The sequence below is a fragment of the Drosophila kikkawai genome, chromosome X, assembly GCF_030179895.1.
Source record: "Drosophila kikkawai strain 14028-0561.14 chromosome X, DkikHiC1v2, whole genome shotgun sequence".
Taxonomy (NCBI): Eukaryota; Metazoa; Arthropoda; class Insecta; order Diptera; family Drosophilidae; genus Drosophila; species Drosophila kikkawai.
Window position 1 is genome coordinate 15,946,074 of NC_091733.1, and position 25,938 is coordinate 15,972,011.

Consider the following 25,938-nt stretch of genomic DNA (forward strand, 5'->3'; position numbering starts at 1 on the left):
CCTACACACTTAAAAAAAGGTTAAAAAGTAAAAGTGAGTTATTAAAACAATTAGGAAATCTTTAAAATGCTGTGATTATCCTAGGAGAAATATTTATATAGAAGTAAAATCGATCTTATAATCGATTAAATTGAATTATTTCAATTTTCGATAAAAATCGATTTATTTATGGAATTTTAAAGAAAAAATCAATTTATTTCCATCTCTCTCCTGGGCTTTTAATTATAGATAGTGTTTAAAGACAAAGAAAGAGAAAAGGTTTTCTAAAGACTTTCCTATATAATTAAAAAAAGAAAATAAACTCTATTTTTGTCACGTTTCTTTCTCAAGATCGCTGCAATACATTTCATGGATTTACCAATTATTATATAATAGCTTATGTCTCTGTATTATTTCAAGTATAATTTCTTTTCACTGTGCATGCCTGTGTCGGTCAGCGGGGTAAATAAAATTCATTAGCATTCACAGTGCGTAATCGTCGCTTTTGTTACGTTAACGTTTACGTTTACTTTTACATTTTAAGTGCACAAAAGATCGCGATGAGTGAAGTGACTTATGGCGAATCATTTGAATGCAAATTACATCGATTACATGCATTCATTTGGCACTCACTTTGGTTTATTTCAAGTGAGAATGAGTTTTGGAATGAATGTCATAACTTAGTTCAGGGAAAACTCATTTTGAAAAAGGCAGGGGAAATGTAAAATAAATCCATATATATGTAAGTAATAAATAACAATTGATTTACTATGAACTCTTTGATAAATTAAAAAATAAAATCTTAAGGACTCTAACTAAAAACACTCATTGGTTCGAATGCAATCACTTAATTGCAGTAAGTGAGTCTAAAGCGATTGAATTGAATACATATTGAGTGCATTTATTTGTGACCAATAATTTGGTCACTCATTCTATTGAGAACTCTGGAAGCAGTTCATTTGAAGAGTCGCGAGTCCACTCCAGTGGATGTGGATGGAACTCACGCATTAACCACTACCACTTCCCTCTCCTACATCTACATCCACTCCCCAAACCCAATCCCAATCCCTCCCAGCAATTTTAAGCGCATCAAGTGCTTTTGTCATCATCGTCATCACAGTTGAACGCTCCAACAATTGCTTTCAGCGCTCCCACCGACGACCGATGGCTGGATGGATGGATGGTTGGTTAGAGATTGAGGGAGGAGGGTATGCTCACAAATGGGGGTCAGGTGCGGCTCGGTTCTGGGCTGGGTTACTGTACTCCAAGCGAGATCGGGACTGGGACTGCGACTGAAGCTTTGTCTAGGATGCGCTAGAGTGGAGCTGCTGCAGCTTTGGCCTTATCGGGGGAGCAGTGAGTCAACCAACCGAACAACTGATTTTTCAAATACAAACAAATGTGAATGTGCATATCAGGTGTACAGTGGGCCAAAGGCAAGCTCAGTCGATAATCGAAATTCAAATAATAGTTTCTTAAGTATATGTTATCGCTCAATCAAATCGATGTCTATCGTTTGTTATCGCTTTTTTGTTGATTATAATAACAAGCGAAGAATTATCTTTTACGGATTTTGTTATTTCATTTTAATTTAATTTAATTTTATTTTTATTCTTTACAAATTTCTTAACTAATCGATTTAAATCGATAATTATCCTTTTCTGTTTGCCATAAATAATAATACTAAATAATACTAAAATGTATTTATTTTGTTTCCTGATTTTTGTTATTAAATAAATCATCCATCCATATATCTTAAATTTCCTTGTGGATCTATCTCCCTTGTTCCAAGTTTCAAGATTAATTTTAGAAAACAATAAAATAGTACATAGTAAACCCTCTTGAGGGTCACTCAATGGGCATCCCAGACTCATTTGATTTCTCCCTATCTCGATTTCGATTTCGTTATATTTATACGTATATGCATCGCTATATCCGATAAGTGCTGGAGTGCGTGGGTGCTCCCTGCTCCTGCTCCTGACTGCGACTGAAGCCACTTCACTTCAGTTCCCCTTCCGCCCTCCTCAACACCAAATCGAGAATCCACAAGCCGATGCGGTAGACTGACAAACCGACTTGGCTGTCAATAATCCGATAAAATGCGAACAAAAAAAAAAAAAAGAAGCGGCGGTGGTGATGCGGTGATGTGCTGATGCGGTACGTTGTGAGGTGTCCTGGCAGGTACTGGCGCGGCAGGGATGTCGCAGCAATTGAACGCTAATGTGGGAATGTGCAAGAAGCGTTAAGTACGGGGGATTCCCGTTCCTCTCAGTGCGTTGAACTACACTGAACCAAAAACTAAATTAATTTACTTATTTATTATATTTACTTATTTATATATTATATTATATATTGGTGTCCAAGTAAACACTTTTGAAATAGAGTTACAGTTTGTATTCTTATAATTTGTCTTTATTTTATCTTAAAACCTTCTTTTCACATACCCCTTTTTCTCTCTGTTTATCAATGCTTTCTCCATTTTTTATCTTTATTCCCATTCCCATATCTTTTTATCCAACTTGGCAAACTCATCCTCAGGTAATTGCATCAAAAGAGCGCCATAATTCTACTTGTTCATTTTTTCATTTCTTGGTTTTCTTTTTTTGGTTGTGTTTTCTATTCTATTTGACACTTAGCTATTGGCATTATGGCTATATGGAATTGAAGTTCCCCGCCCACAAAAGCTAAGTACTTAGCCCGCAGAAGGTTAAGGCCAATTGAATTGGCTAGAACACCTTTTCGAAGGATGCTTAAGGTATCTTAATTGGCTGGTGGCTGTGGGGTTTGGCAGGCACTGGTAGGGATAGGTGCGGCTTTGGCTTTTGGCCACCCACACAAAAACCTGGCCCAGACGCAGACACACCCACACGCGTGTGTTCTGCCACATCCATTATGTGTCGTCGCATTAATAATTCATATTTCATTAGGGGAACAGCATCAATAACATACGATGTGACTGTGCAATGGGGGGTTCCAGTACCAGTCTTCGAGGTTCGGCTTTTGGACTGGGGCTTCGTTACTTGGCTAGCTTTATTTTAATGGAATTTGATTGATTTGCATATATGCGAAACGATGCCTGTCAGCGGCGTTAAATGATGACACTTTTCAGTATATTTCCTTTATGTTTTTTCGGTTTTATTTTGTGTAGCAATGAAAAGTGCCAATCGGTAGTTGCTTTAATATCAATTATCGATTAATATCGATTGTTGTTACTTTTTGTTTATCAAAATAACATGTAAATAATTATCTCTATCAGTTTTTGTTATCCGATTTTTGCTTGAATATCTGTTATATTTTAAAAATAGCTCAAACAATCGATAAATATCGATAATTATACTTTTCTGTTTGCCTTAAATAAATTTTTTAGGGTAAGGTAATTTTTTTCGTTGAGAGTATTTATTGAAATGCATTTAAATAAGGTCTGATATACATACAAATAATACAAATTAATAAATTAAAATGTTATAATCGGTAAATATCGATAACATTTTATTTTCTATTGCTTTCTGCTAAACTATCACATTCTCTTAACACTTGTGAGTGGGGACACTTGTCATACACCACTGATAAAGAAATATGTTTTGTGATTTTTCCTTATCAATAATTAAGATAGTTGGGGAGTAAGTCTATCAATAGAATACCATTGATTGTGGGGCATATCTTTGGATGGCAAGTGATTTTAAGTGAACCTTTAATTAGGTATTTTTTGAAGTACTATTTTCACCCTTTGAATTCCCCAATTGATTGCCCTGATGTCTGTTTTTTTTCCACAAATTCTTCCTGTGAAAAAAAATATATAAATATATAGCTGCAACAAACGAAAAGCGGAACAGCGACCAGCCAGCGTCAGGATCTGAGCTTCCTTAATGAATCAACGCCCATTTATGTGACCTCCTTCACCAGCAACCAGATCACCTGCAGCAGTTCCACAATGACAACGGCCACTGCCGGCGGTCCGATCAGTGCTCCCTCGCTTGCGCCGACCACGGCCACCTCCACAGTGCCAACGGCCAGCTCCTCCTCTGCGCCAGCACCCAACCAGGTAGTAGCCCAGGTGGTGGTGGAGCAGGGTGCCTCGGCGCTGGTCAGTGCCGCTGTAGCGGCAGCCACGGCCGCGGATCGTAATGCGAATAGCACTACATCGGCGGCCATGAAGCAGGCAGGTATCGTGGGAAGCTCCTCCTCCTCCGCCGTTGCCAGCACCACCGCCGTTAGTACCACCAGCGCCACCATTAGTACTGGCACCAGTACGAGTACAAGTACCAGCAGTGCCACCGGTCACATCTACCAGACCAGCCAGGCGCAGCAGCAGCAGTTGCAGCAGCTTCAGCAGCAACTGGCAGCGGCGGCGGCGGCGGGCAAACCCTTGCAGGCCAAGTCCCTACTGGCCAGCAGTCTCCAACATCTTGCCGAGGAGGTGGACAATGAGGATTTGGACGATGATGACGATGTGGATGGGGCCAACTACTGCGGCATTACGTATATTAGTTACAACAACAAGCATGCCCAGCTGCCGACGACGACGCATCCGGCAACCACTGCATTGCCCACGGCAGCTGCAACGTTGGCCACCACAGCGGCTATCCATCAGCATCGGCACAGTGGTCACTCCATCCAATCCCTGAATCGACCGGCACCGCTACAGCTGGGCGCTGCAGTGAATCCTTGCTTTGTGGATGCCCAAACGTCCACATCGCCGCTGCTGGCCAATGCGGATATGGCACCTCCTCCACCTACGGCGGAGCAGCGGGAAAGAGTTCATGTCCATGGAACCACCACGCCCAAGACGGAATACTCCACCGCCATTTCCAGTGGCCAGCTGCAGCAGGCATTTGCTGAGTTGCAGCTCCATTCCAGCAACAATAATGCTGCACAGCAGCAGCAGCAGCAGCAGCAACATCTACTCCTAAGCAACAACAATAATAGCAATAATTCCATGGCAGCAGCACAAACGGCATCACTAATGAAGAATTGTGATCTCCTGATATCGAACAATCTGTATCCACCGAGAAGAGAGGTGAGGGGGGGAGGATGTTGACCTTGAACTTGATTATTTGTTGTTAAATTTTGCGGAAGAACAACAAATTTTATTTTAATATATATATTTTTTGTACGATGTTTATTTACAAATAATTGATTTATAATAAAATGAATTATTAAGTAATTTAATTGTACATCATTTTTGGTTTTATATTATTATGGAAATTTATGAAATGAATTTTATTTTATATTATATATTTTATATATACATTTTATATTATAATATATATTTATATTTAATATTTTATTTAAATTTCAGTTTGCAAAGTTAGGTTTCTTAATTCTTTATTATTGAATGAAGTGTTTAGCTAGGAAAACCCATTATTTTATAACAAAAAAACATCATTTTAAGTCCCAATTAAATCTTTTCTAAGATTCAATTAAGTAAAAGGTAAAAGATCATTTTGTAGACCTCAAAATAATTATTTCACCAAGAAGCTCTTGGTAGACTTCATTTCATTACATTTTTTTGGATTCTTTGGGTTTTAAAATATTTAAAAATATATTTTATTAATTATTTACATTGTTTATAAATTATTATAAATTATTAAGAGATATTAATTATTTTTAATCCCTAATCCAGTTACTAGACGACGTCATAGTCCACCAGGCCAGTGATGTGCATTCGTATAACACGAGTGCCACAGCAACAGCAGCAATTTCTAGTGGCAACAACCGATCGCAGCAGCAGCAGCAACAATTGCTGAGTGCCGCCTACGAGTTGCAGCAACAGCAGCAGCAACAGTTGCAACTGCAACAGCAGCAAAACAGTCCCACAAGTAGCATATCAATAGGAAGAACTGAACTTCTACTGGGCGATCAGAGTCTGCGACTGGATCACAAAGGGTGAGTGGTATATATTACTAATTTATAATATATATATTACAAATATTTAAATTAATATTATGTAATTAAGGGAAAAGTTAAAATAGAATCAAGTTAGAGTGAATTATTAGCCAAGGTTTGACAGCCATTGTGTCTGCGCTTAGCAAGAAAATTCTATAGCATAACCGGCAGGCGCAGCTGGTGACAGTGAATCCAAAACTGGGGCCATTGACTAGCTTTTTTTTTATTTTTTATTCTGTTTCTTTTCTTTTCTTTATTTATTTTTTTCCTTTTGTTTACCGATTTATTTGACCAACTTGGCGAGTGTTTTGGTTCGCTTGTGTTTGGATTTTATGATGCATTTATTACCGCTTTCCTGCATCCGAGTCCTGCGTCCTGCATCCTGCTCCCGGTTTACGTTCGATGCCGCTTCACGGTTCATGGTGGCCCTGCGGCCTGAATGGAATTTTCAGCGCTGCGGAAATACCCGACATGTGGCTCGCAAAAATACACACCACCTATAAATGCACCGACACCGACACCGAGAGCTCAGTTTTTATGACTGCTTATTTATTTAGTCGTCGCTCTGTGCTCGGTGGGTTTTCCACCTGGCTGCTTCGCTCCTGCATCCTGGCATCCGCATCGGCATCGGCATTGGCAGCCCTTTGGCCATCGTTGACATTTTTCACACATTTTTCCCAGTGCTCCGCGTCCTTGCCAAACGAACCTGTTGTGATTTCACCCCCGCCAGCCATCTTCCAACTCACAGTGGCTGTCAAAAAACTATGCACTCAGGAAACAGCAGAGGTTAAAAGAATAGAGCTTGAAAAGGGAGTTGCAAAAAGCAGGCAAAATGTTTTAAAAAACAAATAATTGAATATCTCTAGAGATATGTTTGGTTTTGGTTGATGTCCTGTAAACACTGCTACCCTTTTGCCCTCAACTGTTGGTATATATGTACACATAAGTCACCCCAGGCAGCATCCTTTTATTTCCCACCTCCGCGAGTCGAAGGCTCCTACCTCCCTCCCTCCCCTTTTGGCGTTCGCCCCATTTAAGCACGTGCGCTTTCATTTTATGCTCATTATTAATTAACGAGTTATTTTCCTCGCCCGGCGATGAATATTTATACATTTTTAATCGATTTTTCCGTTTCATTCCATATCGTTCCGTATCCGTTTCATTCTCATCTGGAATATCTCTATATATCTTCACAGTTACAGTTGGGCTTGGCAATTAGGCCGATGGAATCGAACTTTTTTTTTATCCTACGGGTCAGCCAGCGGTCAGCCATCTCCATCTCTCGTGTGTCCACTCTTGTCCACTTGTCCAGCTCTCCACTGGCTGCTCCTTCTTGGTGTCCGCTTTCGTTGCCTGTTAGCTGGCCAGTCCGCAATTGAAAACCTGCTGACTAATCAGTTGCAGACAGTGACAGCCCACAAATGTTGCTACCACGTTGATGACGATGATGATGATGGTACCGAGTACTTGAGGCAGAGGAGCGTCCCTAAAGGGGGGCATTTAAGGGGAAGGGAATATCTCTAAAGCAAAGATTTCTTAAAGATTTCTTTCTTCAAATAGTATCTATAACTATGAACAACGATTTTTTCCTTCAAATATATCTAAAACTATATAATTGGAGTTTAAAATTTTACGCTGCTATGTAATTACTTGCCACTGAATTTGTACTTGAGAATTCCAAGTGCATTTTTTTGCCATATTTACTAGAAAGCGAGGTATTTTTTCCGTCTGACTGTTGACCTGAAAACAGCAACTAAGAAGTATGAGTGCTCAAACAGAACTCAATGTTTAAATAAAATATTGAAACCAACAGTTTTTAGGCTGCCCCTCTTTTAGGACGCCTCTGATTCCTTTGACGACACTTGATATGGCAATGCAATGCACTTGATGTGCATTATCTGCGACTTGTAGTTGTAGTTGTAGCTGTGTGCTGTCCATTTGTGCTGCCTGCCAAACTGTCAGCCCTTGTCCCTGTCCCTATCCATAAGCCTCCCAGCCCCCCCTTTAAATATGCCCCTTCTACCGGTCGATCCCAAGCCACTGTCCGTGACATCTCTCGACATCGATATGAACTTCGGATGACAACAATCAATGCCCGATGACGTTTCTCTTTTCCCTCCGACTTTTTGTCAAATGAGAAAGTCAAGTGCACAGATAGTATTAAAAATTAAAATGCTCTTAGAGGCTTAATTAAACAATATAGAGATTATATGATGTTATCTTGGTCTGATTCAATGATTATTGTTAGGAAATAAATAATAATTAACCGCTCAAGCGTGCCATAATTGATTGGATACTTTTATTGTTAAGAGAAGCGATAGAACCTGTTAAATTAACAACGATCCTAAGCTTAAATTAGGTTCTAAAATACCTACATTATTTTTAAACAGTATATAAATATGAAATTCAAAGCAAAACTGGACAAAACTGTTATTTTTTCGGGTCCCTAAGATCACTTTATGATTTCTTATTTCAATCTTTTTTATTAACTAAAAATATTTATGTATTTTGAAATGTATCCAATTCTTGTAGGTCTGTTGTAGATAGTGCCCCTCAAACTGTAGACTGTAGACTCTAAGCGGAAGAATTTGATTTCGTTTCTTCTTTGGCATGCAAGCCATGTCTTGTCTGGTTCTCTCTCGGGGTCTTGGGATCGGAGAATCGGGGAATCTTGGGTCTTGTTTTAAAATTCTGGACACGCGCAGCAGCAGCATTTTTTATTTATTTATTTTTATTTTGTTGTCTTGCATTTGTTGTGTGTTTGTGTTCTTTCCTTTAGCCTGTTTTGTGCCTTTTCAGAAGGTTCGTTGAGGTAGGACTTTGGCTCCGAGAGTTAGAGAAGGAGAAGAAGAGCACAGAGAACAGAGTCGGGCTGGTCACTTTCCCATGGGAGCTGTGGAAAATCAATTAAAGGTGCCGCCATTAACTAATCTGGGTTCTTCATCCCTCCCTCTTTCACTCTCTACACATGCATATGTATGTGTATATGTACATCCATAGATGGCTAGCCAAAAATGTAATTAAATCATTAATTTCCTGTCGTTATGAGGGCAGCCTTGGCAACAACAAAAAATAATGACCAACAACAATAGTACAACGCCCTCAAACCAAAAACAAAAAAAAAAACAAAACAGAGAAAATACGTCCAACTTCCCTGGAAAACTCGCAGTTTTCTGTATACTTTAGTGGTATTATTAAATGATAATTCTTGTAGAATATGTGTAAGTTTTGTTTTTGTAATATCTCGACTCGCGAACTGTCAAGTTTAGAAATGCATATCCTTAAGGGGGAAAATATTAAACTAACTGAGTAAACAACTGTTCTTTTCTCTTTTTATTTGTATCTCTTGTTTTTTTTTTTTTTTTTTTTTTTTGTTGATGTGACATATGGAAGTTTTACAGAAGTTAAACTGTAGTCCGTCCAACTAAAGAACATTGGGGGGAGGGAGGTGGGAAGACGGGAGATGGAAAAGGACTTGGAAGTTATTTGTGGAGCAGTGAGCTGACTTAAAAGTAAAGCGCATAAAAAAGTTGAAGGAAAAATACTATAAAATAAAATCATATTTGTGTTGCCATGTGTGGCACTCAGGCGCGCACACACACAGGCATGTGAGCTTGTAACTTGAGATAAATCCGTTATAATAACTCTGGGCATCTGTGTATATATGTGTGTACATATGTTTGTATGTATATATTTGTGGGGGCGAAAGGGGGACGCAAATGCCGACCCAAATGATGCCCGTCAGGCGCACAAACACACACACACACACACACACTGGCGCACTCAAAGGGGCTCAAGTGTGTGCCTCAATGTTGATTGTATCTTTGTATCTTTGGAGGATGCTTGCTCGCTTTCCACTCTCCTCTCTCAGCTCTCTTCAGCCGCTCTCCCGCTCTGCGGGCAGGTAAGCCAAGCAATCAACTTTGTTTTGTTTGCCTTTTGTTTTTGTTTTGCTTTTGTTAGCCGAGTGCGTTTGTGTGTGTGTGTGTGTGTTTGCATCTCCGTCTTCACCTTCTCTATGTTACCTGTTGGCCCTTGGCTCTCTCCACCTTAACCGCTCTTCCTCTCTCTATTGCTCACTCTCTTCCTCTCCCGGCTTCTCTGCCTTTGTCATTAGCCTTGCGCCTTTTTGTGGGATCACCTGGCAGCGAAAGAGCAACAAAAACAAACCAAGCTCGAACGACGAGGGCCACAAACAATTTAAGGGGGGAGAGCCAAAAATCAAAAAGTCTAGGCAACGCAAAAAGTAAGGGAAGATTATAATCCAAAAATTATCAACCAGGATATGCTGATTCATAAAATCTATCAAATTCGAAGGTTTGTTTTTCCCGAAGCTTAACACTATATTATTTATTTAAGATATTGGAAAGAAAAATTCAAAGATATTGTCTAATCTAACAGTCACTCTAACTTTTTGTTTCGGTGTAAATTAAATTGCCTCGGACCATGTTAATTACTGACCCAATAACAAGTGGCAGCAAATGACTTTCAAGCGGAAATGAAGGAATTATAGCTTTATAGCAAAAGGAAATCAATCGGATTGTATCTGTGGCAATCAATTGAGAAGAGCTATTAACACTGAAGACTGAACAACATTTCATTCTAAAGAATTCCAATTCGAATGGCTGAAAACGCAACTGACTGTAAATCTAGGCAGTACAAATTATTGATTGAAAGATTGATTTTTTTCTTTGACAGATTAAGAAGGTTGCGTTATATTATTATTTTTATTCAGTTGAGATAGGTAAGAATGGTGGATAGTTTTCTACCTGTTTACTCCTCCGCTCTTCCATTTTCTTTCTTTCTCTCTCCCACTCTTTATCTCTCGGTGGCTCCCAGGGGCTCTCTCTTTCTCTTTCTCTCTATGGTTGATCCATGTTTTATTTTGGAGACATCTCTTGGAGCAAGGATCTCACGATTCTCTGGTGAGTGTACATACCTCTCCGTTGAGTCACCACCAAGCACACACCTTTTGTTCTTTTGTGTGGCACAATGGGCTTAACGACGTCCATATCTGTATGTACAGATGTACATATGTATGTATGTATGCAAAGTGCATGTGCATAGGTGTACACAAGAGTACTCGGGTACGGGATATTTTTGTACCTGCTGTCGCTGTCGCCGTCGCTGCCGGCGCCGCTGTTCGCTCAATTCTTGTTACCTTAATTCCGCTGCTTCTTCATCTCTGCCTCCTCCTCTTTTCAACCGGGTTCACTTACAGGGAAAAAAGAGAAAAAGAAAGAACGAACTTTTGTGAGGGAGTGGCGACTAACTGATCTTTTCCCCATAATCCTATTATCTCTGTGCCGTGAAAGTACTACATACATACATATGTACATATATTTAAAGATACAAAATATAGATAATTTTGGAGAATTATAACGAACAACATATTTTGTAATACAATGTTAAACAACAAGTTAGCAGGGAACTCCCTAAAACTGTATTATTTCCAAAATTTGTTTACTCTGAATTGTCCCTTAATTATTCGTCAAATATTGGTTTTATTATTTATTATTAATATTTATTTTCTATTAAAAAAAAAAAACATAAAATAACACTAGTAGTTCTTTACATTTTCGTAATCCTCATTCATATTTGTATTGGTAATTTTAAACTACACATTTCTCGATCGTAGGGTATCCCAGATTCGCAATTATCCTATTTTCGCGACTCTTGGAGTTCACTATTGCCACTCAGTCTCCCTCTCTTTCTCCTCCTCCTTTCGCTATCCTATTCCTGTGCGCCTCTTTCGCCTGTTTGCACACTTGAATTTCCCATTGTTTGCTCCCTCTCAGCTATGCACACACACGCTGGCATACACCCGCATATAGTATGTGTGTGCCTTGCCAACACACACACATATCCTTGGGCGATTGAGCGCGCTGCACTTGCGCTGCTTGAAATGGCCGGACAGGTATGCTCATCCATGAGCATGCTCTCCTGTACCGCTCACCCCCCCACTACACACACATCCACACGTTACGCTCTGCCGCTCTCGCGCTCTCTTTCGACCAACGTTGGCTCTTTTGCTGCTTTATTTTCAACTCGGCTTTCAGTTTTTTTCATTCTACACCCGACTTTGTTCGTATCGAGGTAAAAACGCGTGTGCGGTGCAACGAAAACAATAACAATCGACAAACAACAACATATTTAAATGCAGAACATGCAACTGAAAATTGCCGTTAGCACGATCGATTTACCAGCAACAACAACTAGCGACAAATCGGTTCTAACTCATTAAATGGCAATTAAAAGCAAAAGAAGAAGAAGCAACGGCAAAACAAACGACTAGCCGGCGTTGCCAGATCGCTGTGGATTTATTTTTTTTACAATTTTTTTTCTTGCCTGGCGAAGTGAAAGAAAAGTGGCAAAAACTATGCGAATCATGTGTGTGAGTGAGTGCGAGTGTGTGTGAGTTGGACATGCAACATTCGAGTTGCAACTGGCAAGACTTTGGTCAGTTGATTTGTTGTTGTTGCCGCGGCAGCTCTACAATTTCCTTTCGAAAGTGCTAAAAACAAAACAACAAAAATGTGCATAACTTCACAGTAGAGACTAACTGAAAACTCAAAGATACATATAGCGATCTTTTATCCCAATTCCTTTAACTCTTGACCAAAATATCTAAGTACGTCTGCTTTTTGTTGCTATGGCTGTTGCTGTTATTGTTTTTGTTGCCAATTATAGTGCTATTATTTCTGTTTCGAATTAAGTTATATTTTGTTTTCTGTGTTTCGTGCGTGTAAAAGGCATTGGTTATGTGTAAATGGAAACCCAAAGGATGAGAAACACAAAAAAGGAATAATTGAAAACCAAAAAAAATCACAACACATAATAAGCGGCAGAGAGAAGAAGATAGAGAGAGAGGGAGAGGGACAGAAAACAAGTGGCAGAGATCAAAGGAAATACACCGATAATGGGCATCCTAAAGCCATGGTGAGTGTAAATGCTGTGTAATGGGTGATGTGGCCGCCAAGTGTAAGCTGTGTGTAAGGTACCCCGGGAAAGAAAGGGTAATAAAAGGTGTTAATGAGTGTTAAAACAAAAATTTTCGTTTTTCTAAAGTCTCAGAGGGATCCACTCATTTCTTTCCCCCGTTTTTCAAACATCCACTCAGGCTCAGTTCTTGAATAGCACTTCCAGTACACATGGGACCCATTGTTTCAAAATGTCCACTGGAAAAAGAATTGTATATTTTTGTTTTATTAAAAAAAAATGTAATCTTAATCACAGTCCCACCTTAATTTAAATCAAATATCAGTATATGTTTAATTCAAGTCTATTGATGCTAATTTCGCTTAATTTTATTAATGTTGTAAACTTAAATAAAAATCGTAATTAGATAGTTGTTAGCTACTGAATAAAGCCACTTGCAAAATTATTCAAATTCCTGTCTATGCAAAAAAAAACTATTGAAAAGAGACCTGGGACTGAAGACCGAGCGTTATCTCATAGATAGTCGGACATTTTGTATGCAAAACATGATGAGCAGGCAAATATTTCGTGATCTATGCCACTTTTTAGCTCTTATACATAATTCGACCGACAAAACACGAATTCCACAGTTCCGATACAGCTATGTATATTCCCAAATTCCAATAGTATTATACGCATAATGCCGTAATTACATAATCGCTTTCGTTGTTGGCCCAAATGGGTTTAATGTGACGGGGAGGGGTAAGCAATTTTCTGGACGAATCTTCGCGGCAAATAGTTTCTCACCTCGTCTGCGGGCAACAGGTGAATGGATGGATTGTGGATCCGCAAGTACCCCTCGATTTCCTTCAATTCAGAAAATGGGAAATGGCAAGGAAACTCAAGCTAAAGAGGACGGCGGGAAAAGTCTTGGCATGCCTTCGTGCTTTCGCGAGGAATGGAAATGGGTAGATATAAAATGTTGGCCAGAAACCGCAATGAAAATGCGCAAAATTCGTAGAATAATAATTTCAGCAATAATTTACTTGGCAAATTGCAAGAAAGCAAATGAACTAGGAATGGGAATAGAAAATAAGCCAAGGTATAGGAAATAAATTGACTTGAAGTATAAAGGAAGCCCTAATTTGGAACATAGAATAGTTTAATATATTAAATATTAATTAAAGTATTTTTAAATAAGTAACTTAGGTTGATTAGCGTCGAACTTCAGACTGGAATTCCCTCTTGATGCTTTTAACCAACCCAAAAACTGACCTTAAAGATGCCGAGGTATGAACAAAATCAGTTAGATTGGAAAATGCATTTTCTAGAATTTTGTGAAACCTGCATCGAATCAATCTAAGCTGCCAGATTTGCAGAGGCAGGCAAAGAGCCATTTTCATTTCAATTGTGTGGGACAAATGACGTCAAGGTGAAATGCAGACCCCCAAAGGAGCATCCCCCCGGTTTTACCTGGATGCAATCAGGATTCTCGCTGGTTTTCCCCCCGGAGAGCAGAAAGAGAATGGATTTCAAGTGCGGCCCACAATCAATTAAGTTTCATTTCAATTTGCCTAATGGCGAAATGAGTTCGACTGAACTTTAATTGAACGCCCACATAAGCCACGCCCCCAAAACGAAGGGTATATATTGCATTCAGCCCTTTTCGACGTTCACTGTTCTCCGTTCACCCGTTCAACTTTTTAGCCAAAAGAGCTCCTCGCTCTTCGCCTTGACTCGCCGCCTGCCTTTGTGTTTAGGTTTTAATTAATTCTTAAGAAATTTCCCAAGCCCAAGACTCAGCCAACTCACCTGACCACTATTTGCTTATGAATTTCAATCGAAAGCAGTTCCCGGAAAAGTCTGCGGAGCTGAGAAATTGGGGGGGGGGAAACAGTCGAGTGGAATTCAGTGTGCAATTGAATGGCATCGATGATGCGATTGGGGATTTGATTGCAAATTTCCCAAGAGTGCACAACAGAAATTTTAAATAATACGTTTGTCTTGCCAAAACCAGTTTTCAAATTATTAAGTTAAGCTCAAAACTTAACGAAAATAATTGTTAAATAGTCAATAATTTGGATAAGCCTAGGATTTTGTTAGCAAACAAGCAAACTGTGTCTTTGTTTAAAGCTTGAATCTTTTTAAAGGCGTGCTGTTACTTTTTAAGTGAAATTTTCTACTTAATCATGTTCCAATATTAATAATAATATACTAAATGAATATAAAAATATCTTAAAAAATCCACTTTTCTCTGTGCATGACCTAGGATTATGGCTTTACTTTAGTTTTCGGTTTGCTCGGCAATTAAACCAGCTCCAATTGCTATTGCCACTTACATATGCACTGCCATCTCTCCCACTCCAACTCCATTTTCATTTCCTTCTCCTTCTCCTTCTCCATATCCATTGCCACATCCAGTTCCACTCCCATGTGGCTTCCTTGGCAATGAATAATTCAAATGGAATGCCAGCTTCAGATGAGCAGCTCCTCAGTGCAGTTGCATTACCACTGGTCCCCCTGTGGGTTTACCGCTCCGCTCCTGCTTATCCAACACTTTCGGTACCAATCCAACCGCAATCCATTACGATCTCCCATCCGAGCCGAGCCCCGAGCTCTGAGTTTTGTGAGCTCTTAGCTACCAATTGAGGGTCACACCCACAAGTTCTGGTCGAGACGAGGCGGTTTTACCTGCTGCATAATGGAATGAAATGGTATGGAATGGGGTTTGTGGTCCCAATTCTGGCTTGGAGTTTGGGGGTGACTCATGGACGCTGCTTCCGCTGCAAATAAGCCTCTTCCGGTCCGGTCCGGTCCCCTTTGTAGCTGTTGACGATTCCCGGATTCCCGATTTCGATTCCTATATCTAAATTCCCCTGACTGAGTGCACCTGAGGCAGCAGCAGCCACTTGTTGCAGGCCCTCAAGCATGAACCCTGCAAAATTCATATCAGGCAGGGACCCACGGACTGACCACCTGTTCGGAGGTTGTACAATGCCCGTTGAGCTAGTAGAATCAAGGATTTGAATTTGACATTGATATATAAGTACAAAGTACAGAAAACACTATACTTTGTGTTTTTTTTTTCAATAGAATTTTTTTAAACACTGAAAAATGCTATTAACTTTACCGCAGCTGTGTCTGTCTTGTGCCTTTGTCCCGTGCTTGCCTGCTGGCTTTCTGGCAAACAATTAACATGTCGCATGTTGCTGCTATCGTGCCACACATATGTATAGTGCTGGTCAGCTGGAAGATATATATATTTAATGGCCTCCCCTTGTCCCTGGTTTCCCCCACCGATATACTCGCACTTATCTGTGTCCTATCATCGCTGTCTTTTACCCCTGCATCCTTAGCCTCTGGCATTACACTTTGCGAAAAAGTCAATGATTGTACAAGTTTTAAACTCGTTTAACCTGTAAATATAAACCGTACTAATATTAAAATTATTATTTTATTAAAATAGATACATTTTCTTGAACTTGAATCCTAAAATCGTACCATATTTGTGGCCATTTCTAAATTGATATAATTGACAAAGTCAAACTAATTAGGATTAAGTTTTATGTAGGCGATAATATTCCGATTTCCATAAAGGTCAAAGCGGAACCTCCCATACAATATAAAAACATAGCTTTGCTCCACTCCATACTGCCCACTTTGACAGCTGCAGCAATTGTTGTGCTACTGACTTGACCCACCTACCACCCACCCACCTCCCCTTTGGCCATTGTCGGTTATTGATGATCCCGTACGGACGTCGTCAATGCATTGTTCTGCTTGTTGTTATGACACAGATGCAGATGCAGATGCGAATACAGATACAGATACAGCTATTTGCTGTACACATACCGATGCCGCTACGGATACGAATGCGGATACGGGATACGGACCAAGGGAGGGAGGTGGGGTGAAAGCGAGGGAATTTGAATCTGAATCCGAGTGGAATGGAATACCGATGCGGTCATTAGTCGGGCATGTCAGGGTGACAATCGGATGCATGGCGGATAGCTGGCGGCTATGAGTGCTGCTAATTGTTGGCTAAATAGGGATATGACAGCCGGCTTGTCAGCTGATTGTTGATGTTAATGCTGTTGTTGTTGTTGTCTTTGTTGGCCAATAGCCGTGTGCATTTCCCATTTCCCTCAATTGAAATTAATCGCAATAGATGCCAAGTATGATGAGTTTTATTGCAGAAGATAAATATATTTGAAACTTTTTTTGTACTTATTAATAAGCTACTTTAGAGTTAATTTATTTTACCAATTCCCTCTAATATCTCTCATCCACCGTAAAATAAACCATTCCCTTCACCACTTTGACTTGAAAAGGCCAAGATTTTCCATTAAGCTTCTGGGAAAACTCCACACTTGCTTAATTTGTGCGTCACTAATCGAACATCTGCCAGGGGCAGGAAGAAAAGCAGCCAAGATACAGAAAAATTGCAAAAAAAAAAATATATATATATAATAAAAATGGCAAGATGCCGCAAATAGAAAAGGGAGAGCTCGACGGCCTGACTGGTTGACCAGCTGTTGCATTAATGGCCTGGTGTGACTGCCGCGGATGCTGCACTAGACTTGGCCTTGGTCTGTTCTGGTTCCGTTTCGTTCTGGATGTCAGAGCCAAAGGCATTTTAATTCGTTTATGGTGCTCTCTCTCTTCGTCACTCTCTCACTCATTTGTGCTGCCCGTTAACTTGACTCCAATAACGTTCCTTGGTTACGGAGGAGAGGAGGATGTGCCCCTTTTACCAAGAGGCTCCTCCCGATAATGATGGCTCTCCGCCTTGTACCATTTCTGGTCTTGTCTGCTGTTACGCAAATTGAATTGTCTCGCCCGTTGTCTCGTTGGATTCACATTCCGTGCTGCTGCTGCTGCTGCCCTAAGGAGCCATCTTGGCCATCTTGTTGTCCATCTGCATTCTCCAGAAATCAGTTTTTAATGCCCAGCAACGCCGTTCGATGGGCATGGAGTTGGGCTTAGGGAATGGACTAGGGCGGGTGTAGAGTTGTAGCATCCGCTGCAGTGAGAAAAAAAACTAGGTAGTGACAGAATTTTAGATGTACATTTTTTTAAATATTTTATGGGAATACTATATTCAATTGGGTTCCTTAAATGTATTTAACATTGTTTGAAGGCAAAACTGCAGTGAGACTTATAATTCCCAGCCTGCCAGGCTGACTCCCTGCCTGCTGTTGACGTTCATAGGATCCCAAAGGGTTTGGGTTGAAGTACAAAGGATGCCAGGGAATCGAGGGGGGTGAGATAGGGAGCGTTTGGAACTGGAGATTGGGGCTGCACTTTGACGTCGTTGCCAGGCTGCGGCGGCTGAAATTGCTTTTGTCGCATCGGCGTCTGGCGAAGGGCGATAAAACGCTGCATACTTCTCGGCTGGTCCGGCATGAAATCCACTTTGAGCTCTTTGCAATTAGCCAGCCGACTGGGTCCCCAGCTTCATCTCCTCTTCCTGATTCTGTCCCTGTCCCTTCTCCACCTACCATAAGCCCATAATCCAAAAGCCGAACAAATTAAGGCGCAAATTGCCTTCAAAAAACCTCAATTTCACCCTCTCATAATGAAAGAGAAAGGCAAAAGTGCAAAGTTAGAACAAAGTTTTCGGTAGCGTTCCAGTTTCAAGTTGCCCCTAGTACTTATGCATATATATACATATATATATGTATTTATTCTTAGCTCATAGCCATACCTAATCCATTCGCCACCCTTGGGCCTTTGTGCGGGAATAACTTTTTGAAATAATAATGGAGCTGTGCCTGGAAAATTGTGCCCGCTGCTTGCACCTGGGCACAAAGCCGCTGCAATCGACGGAAGCTGTCAATTAGCAAGGAAATAGGGCCCTCAAAGGATATGCACCGAGCGACACTTTAATATCACACTTCCGTTGTCAAGGAGGGCTTTAAATAGTTATAAAGTCTGTTCTTTTTTTTTTAGAACTTAATATAAAAATACATTATAATTATGAGTCAAGTTTTGAAGTCTTAAACAGAATCCTTAAACATCTTTGCTTTAACCTCAACTAATGGCATTTTCATTCTCTTTTCGATTCTGTTTTTGATTGACAGGAATCGCCGGCGCTCTGGTTCAAGCATCGTTGTCCTGGACGGCGACGACCTAAAGCCATGTCTGCCGGATGACTACATAAGCGGCCAGCACCACCATCAGGTCCACCAGCAGCAGCAACAACCGCTGCCGCAATCGCTGCAGTATCCTCCCTTCCAGCATCAGCACTATCGCACGCACTCGGGCGACATCAGGGAGATTGACCAGGAAATGCTGACCATGCTGTCCGTGAACCAAGATAACGGTAAGAGGAGATTTCTCTTCCCTTCAATACAGTTGGGGAACTGACATTCCACTTCCATCCATTTTCCGGCAGGTCCTCACCGCGAAATGGCCGTCGACTGTCCGGACACGTTCATTGCACGCAACAAGACGCCACCCAGATATCCGCCACCCCGTCCACCGCAGGTAAGCCACAAATCTGTACACCATAATCCACCATCGCACGACTACCAATAATCCAGAGTCCGTAAGCCAACAGTATGAACCAACCAAACACACTCTGTAACTGCTTGTTAATTAGCCCTCACATACTTATTACCAAAAATTGAATCCTTTAACTCATAACTACCCAAAATGAATTCTGAGCCGAAAACCAGCAATATTTTATTTAAAAACCCTACTACTACAAACTTCAATATACCAACCACAATTTATATGAAGAAAACGAACTAACATGTAACTAGATGTTCCAATAAAACCCCTAGACTTTTGGAAAACCCCTAGATACCCCATTGAACCCACCTACCAAATGTGAATAACAATCAATATATATGTATATAAATATACTAACTAACAATGTCATATCCAAAGAGCCTTAGACCTCGAAATAATTTAAGATAATATACTTACCCACCTTAGAAATCCTAGGGAATTTACCATTAATCTAAAACCCATGCTAACAATGCTAACTAAACCCCACAACAAAAATAACCATTCACATATTCATGAATTTTCTCTTCACCAACAACTATACTCTTCATTCCACAACATCGACACATCCTAAACCTACACCACACACCTCATACCATTACCACAGAAACACACGAAAAGCACAGCCAAGAACACCACCACGCACAACAACACCAAAACCACCACCATCCACCAACATGAACATTATCCATCAGCTATGACTAACAATGATCATGCTAACAAAAAATTGTTAATTGTTGCATATCATTCTTCACATCAACATGAACAACTACAACTACAACAACAACATCAACAACACTCACCATCAAATTCAACAACAATATCAACAACACCATTCTCACTCGATGTGGCCACACAAAACTTGTACAATCAAAAACAACAAAATAAATTGGAACAAATTGAAAACTATGAAAACTGCCTGCAATCGGAACAACCACAACAACAACAACAACAATTGAGCGAACAGAAACAACAGCAATTACAATTAGTGACTGCAACTGCAACAACAACAACAACAGCTGCATCGGCAACAGCCACACAAATCGCCCAGCAGCAAACGCCTAGCAACAAATTGCAAGCAACACTAAGCAGCGATCCCAATGGCAACAGCAACAGCCTCATGATCAACAGCAGCAACAGCAGTAGTCTTACGGAGGATTTTCTGGAAGGATTGTATCAGCGCAAGGACACAGCCTCGCCCTCGTCGAGTGCCTTCGACGAGGTGATGAGTAAACACACCCTGGACTCCTTCGGCAGCATCGCCTATCGTCACCTGCAGCAACAGCATCAGGCCACGAGCAACGGCAACAGCAGCAGCAGCAATAACAGCAATACCAATAGCAATAGCAACAGCAACAACACGAATGGAAACAGCAGCAGTAGCAGCAGCAACACCAATTCCAACTCCAACAGCAGCAATAGCAGCAGCAACAGGAATCTAAACAATCCCGGCCAGACCCTGGTTACCACCAGCAACAGCAACTCGCTTAACAGTAGCAACAGCTCCATGCATACCAGCAATAGCAGCAACATGGACATGGTCAGTGTTACCAGCAGCTCCACGGTGCCGGATGACCTCAGTTTGGCTCCACCTGGCTACGAGGTGAGCCAACAGCAGCAGCAGCAACAACAGCCAACTACAGCTACAGCTGGTGCTCCCGTGGCGGTGTTGCTGCCACCTTTGGCCAAGCATCGCGAGCTGCCCGTGGATGTGCCGGACAGTTTCATTGAAATGGTGAAGGTACCGCCGAGATATCCACCGCCAGCGCATCTCTCCTCGCGTGGATCGCTGCTCTCCAACGGCAGCGCCTCCACCGCCCATACCACGCTCTCCTCGCTGGGCGTGTCCGTGTCCCCTGTTGCCACAGCAACATCTGCTAGTAACACTTCCCATGTTGCAGGCACCGGCGATACGAAGAGGGTGGCCGATGAGGTATACCACATGCATTTATATTCTTCTCAACTCCGCCACTGGAGACTCTACTCTCTGTACTTTTTACCTCTATCTCCGTTTCACTCTGTCTTCTCTGTATGTTTCGTAGTCCTTGATATCTGTCTTTTATTTATCTTAGTCTATAAGCATCTATAAAGTGTGTGTCCTGTTTGAGGGTTGTGTTGCAGCAACTGATCAAAAGAAGCAAAGATGTATAGTTATATTATTTGAGATGATTACAGAGGAGAGAAGTTTTAATTTAAAGACGAATTTTTCGGATATATTAGAACCTTACCTCCAAGACAATATAAGTTTTAAGATGCCTAATGCCAAAAAATTATTTTTATTCATTTATTAACTTAATTCATGATTTTTAAACTGTAAGCTTTCATATAATGTTGTTTAAAAGACACCGAAAAAAAAGCCAGAGGATTTATTCTCAAGCATTCTAGATCTGTACGTATATTTACGCACTTTCTTGTTCTGTGTGTTTTCACTTATGGAAGTGCATTATATAAGATTTAAATTTATAATTATTTATTCAACAAAATGCTAAGAAATGTCAATTTAAAACTAATCTCAGTTACGCAACTTAAGCATTATAATGTCTTTTTGTGAAACTACAAAGAAAAAACCTTGAATTCAAATCTAAAAAATATTATTTTCACATAAAATATATTTCTTAAAATTAAGCCCAACTAAAAAACACAATTGCTGCCCAGAGTTAGACTTCCCCCTTGAGATAATTGCTTTAACTACCAGGCATTTGTCAGTTTTTAATTAAATTATACTCGAAAAAGTTTAAAAGAGCTGAGAAAAAACAAGATAATTTGTGAAATTGTGTAAATTACGTACAGACCGATTGATGGATGCAATACAATAAGGACTTAATAGAAACTACATAGCACTCCGATTGTGCCCCATGAATAATACATTGAATGGCCAATAGGGATCGGAAGTTGAACAGAAACACAAGGTGGTAGAGATGGAGGTATCATCAAATATGGATCGATAATTAAAGCGAACGCTGACTGCTGCGTCAAATTCCGGGGCGCTTTTTACGCTCAACTCGGCTAATTAATGCAGCCGCCACCACCCCGAACACTTAACCCCTTACGCAACCCCCATTGATACCCTTCCTTTTGGCCAAGTGCAGGTCAGAGTCCCCAGTTTTGACCCGCTTTTAAGTGGGGGGTGGGTGGGTTTTTGGCGCCCCCTTTTTCGCTTGTCACCTTGTTCAGTCGTTTGGCCTAATTCGCGGCATCAGAGCCGCAGCGTTGGCCTCGTTAGCGGCATAATCCTAACAACATTGGGTTAGCCACCCACTAGTGCCACCCTCTCTTCTCTTCTCTCTCTTTTCTCTCTCCTCTCTCTCTCCACCCCCTCATGGGGCTCTTTTCAGGCAATGAGAAATAAATTCCATTTATATGAAATTGCTCTCGATTAATTTTCCGATGGCAGCGGAAACAAAAGCAAAATGAGCGCCTTTCTTTCCCCCATTTCCATATTCTTTAATACGAAGCACAACAAACTAACAGTGTTGGGTCTGCTGCTGGGCTCCTGTTCTCCCTGGGTTTGTGTATAAAATGAATCAAAGAGTAAATGCATTTATTTACGGCCAGTATTCAATCCTTGTGCCAAGTAAATGACACCAAAAAGGGTTATAAAAAGAGGCAGAGGTGTAGAGAGAGGGGTTTCGGGGGGAGTTTTAACCAAAAACTGGGAGTATAAAGTAATAAAAGGTAATGCAAGTCTAGAAAACCAATCAAAAACCAAGTCCAAAAATTCTTAAAATTATTTTGGAATTATAATTTTACAAAAATAATAATAATAAATCATATACCCTGTACTCAACATAACATCAATATCAACAATATCATTAGCAAACAGCACAAAATATATAATCTACCTTCATTCGATTAACTGAAAACTAATTAAGATCATTTAAAAACTGACTCTTAATTTTAGACACCATTATGAAAAAAATATATAAATCAAGTCCCCTGAAAATATCCCCCTTTTGAATACGCCACTGCGATGGTTAGGTGAAGGTTCGTTCCACTTACACTTTCACACTTAATGCTGGGGGGCTTCTGGCGGGAGAATGCACCGGAACACTCGCCAACAAACTCATTCAACTTTAATGACCAGCAGCCATCAGCCATGCACACACACACACACACACACACACTGGCACACTCTCACTGACACAACTTACACACATATTCATGTACAAAAACTATATAGTATATATATGGCTAATGGGTTTCCCCTCAATTTCTGCTCTCTGCTTTTTTTCTTCCCTTAAGCTCAATGGGAACGCAAAACCTGTGCCACCGCCCAGGGATCACCTGCGGGTGGAGAAAGACGGGCGCCTGGTCAACTGCTCACCTGCCCCCCAATTGCCGGACCGCCGGGCGCCGGGTAATGCCAGCAGCGGTAGTAGCTCTGGTCCGCCGTATATGCATCAGCATCCGCTCCAGCACTCGCACCCACAACAACAGATTGCCCAGATTGTGGAGCCAACGCTGGAGCAGTTGGACAGCATCAAGAAATACCAGGTGAGTTGTTAGCTTTTAAGTGGGGCTTTCAAAGTGACTCTCAAAGTATGTACCTCCTGTGGGCTAGGCTATGGAAATTTGAGAAATTTCAAACTGTGTAGCTGTGGATTTGAGAGCTATATTACGGCTAAGCCTCATGATAATGACGATGAGCTTAGTTCAAAGTTGTAACGCAGAATGTGCTTAAAATTCCCAAGTCCGAATTTGGTGGCACACAAATTTTGAAGACCTCTCGTTAGCTTACAAAGCTACAAGTTACAAAATTTTGAAAATATTTCAAAGAGTATCAAGAATCTAGAATTTAACAAGGTGTCCATGTGCGTGGAATTGTCTTTTCTTTAATTCGAAATGCAGCTGGTTGGCATGCAAAGCAGGTACTTACATAACCCCAACTATGCGCCGTAGCTGTCATAATAAACGCTTTTTGATGGACGTCTGGGGCAACGCTTCCGGTTCGGGCCAAGTTCTTTTGTTTGGCTCTATTGTTGGACTTTTTTGTTGTTAGTTAACTCTTTGCGCTGGCCATTGACCACTGACTCTGAGTCGCCGCCAAGAGCACTGCCAAACTGTGTCGGAAAATAATAATAATAAAAAAAAGAAAAGAAAGAGTGGGGGAAATTGTTTGTTCGATTTGATGGCCCCGCCGCTGACCGTTGCATTTAACTGGTGAAACCATTAAAATGTAAAAAATACGACTGTATCTAAAACTTTTTTTTTCTCCCTGTGTAACGGAGAACGGAGAGGCTACAGTACACATGCGTTGCACGCGTGGTGGGATCTGCGGGATGGAGGGGAATTATAATGCTGTTTAAAAGTAAAACATTTTGAATTCATTCAGAGGATAGAAGCAGAGGGTGGTGAGGGGGGAGGGCTTAGCAAAAAAATAGCCGTAGGCGTTAAGGGTGGCGCTGGCATAAACTTGTTTAATGCAATGATTAATTATGCAACTTTTAATCGAATTGCTGCGTTCCGCCCGCAGACAACAGACGCCAAACAAGGGACGTCGAGTGGTAAATAGAGCGAGAGTGGGTAGAGGTGGGGTAGGTGGCTGGTGGTGGACCCCCCCCCCCCCCCCGCCCTGCATTTGCTAAATGTAATTAATTGAAAGCTGAGCACACACACACACAGTTTGACAGCCATTTCACTAGTGCGGCTGATTATGGATGTAAGCTCATTAAGAGAACAAAAACGAAGCCACAAATGGAAAATGCTCAAAATCGACCCACCGACCGAACGACCGACAGGCCGTTCTTCGGATAATGGTTAATGGGAACGCACAAATAAGTGAAAATTTAAAATTAACAGACCAGAGACTAGCCAAGATCTTAGTTAACTGTTTTTATTTTGAAATTTTCTAAAAGAAAAAAATTATATAATATAATATATAATATTTTAATATATAATTTTAATATATTCAAAATTATATATTTTGCAAATTGCCAGGATAACAAAATTAGTTTTCGGTTTCTTATTAAATATTTTTCAAATCATTTGACTAAAATCGATTGATCGATTTTTTCGATAAAGTTGATGTTTGGATATTTTTATAAAAATTAATTTTAGCTTGTTTTGTTTAGAGTTTAAAAATAACCAGAAACATTTATTTTTCATCTGTCATTCTTCTCACTTTCTCATAAAAAGGCTTTCAAGTCGATAAATTGGATTCGATAAATTGTTATATTTATAGTTTATTTAACAGAAATAATTAGATTTCTGATTAAAATCAGAGTTTTTTAAAATTTATTTAGTATAACAAGACCCCTCAAGGCTTTTATCTTGGTCATAATTATAATTTATCATGTTTGACAATTGTTATCGCTTTCGTTATCGCTATCGGCGACTGCTCTCGTAGATATTGTATATGAAAAGGAAAGAGGAACGAGGTTCTACATTGTTTAAATTTAACCTGTTTGTTTGGACAGCATTGTTTGTCGACTAGTTTGTTGCTGTCCAAAGGGGGCGGTTGCTACTCCTCGGTTGCCATTGTCAGCGGTTGTTGTTTTTTTTTATTATAAACCCCTTTAAAAGCACCGTTTTTTCACCCCTTTTTTATGATCTTTTTTTTTAATGCCCCATCGTAACCCAAGTTTTTTAATATTTTAGTTGGGCAACAATTTTAATGACTTGAAACATTTCGGTATTTATTGC

The 25,938-nt window shown here is 40.5% G+C and overlaps 1 protein-coding gene across 8 annotated transcripts in view; it reads left to right on the forward strand.

The window, feature by feature from the left end:
- sdt (stardust) overlaps window positions 1-25,938 on the forward strand; it is a 63,810-nt gene that overhangs the window by 26,327 nt on the left and 11,545 nt on the right. For 2 of the 8 annotated variants that reach the window (XM_017174690.3, XM_070287801.1), the window contains 6 exons: window positions 3,788-4,996; window positions 5,603-5,865; window positions 18,867-19,108; window positions 19,181-19,272; window positions 19,904-21,229; window positions 23,539-23,790. In XM_017174690.3, coding sequence (XP_017030179.1) covers window positions 3,788-4,996; window positions 5,603-5,865; window positions 18,867-19,108; window positions 19,181-19,272; window positions 19,904-21,229; window positions 23,539-23,790 — 3,384 coding nt within the window. Of the gene's footprint in view, window positions 1-3,787; window positions 4,997-5,602; window positions 5,866-12,677; window positions 12,805-18,866; window positions 19,109-19,180; window positions 19,273-19,903; window positions 21,230-23,538; window positions 23,791-25,938 lie in introns of those variants that run through there. The other 6 variants (XM_017174691.3, XM_017174692.3, XM_017174694.3 and 3 more) reach the window with 6 other exon arrangements.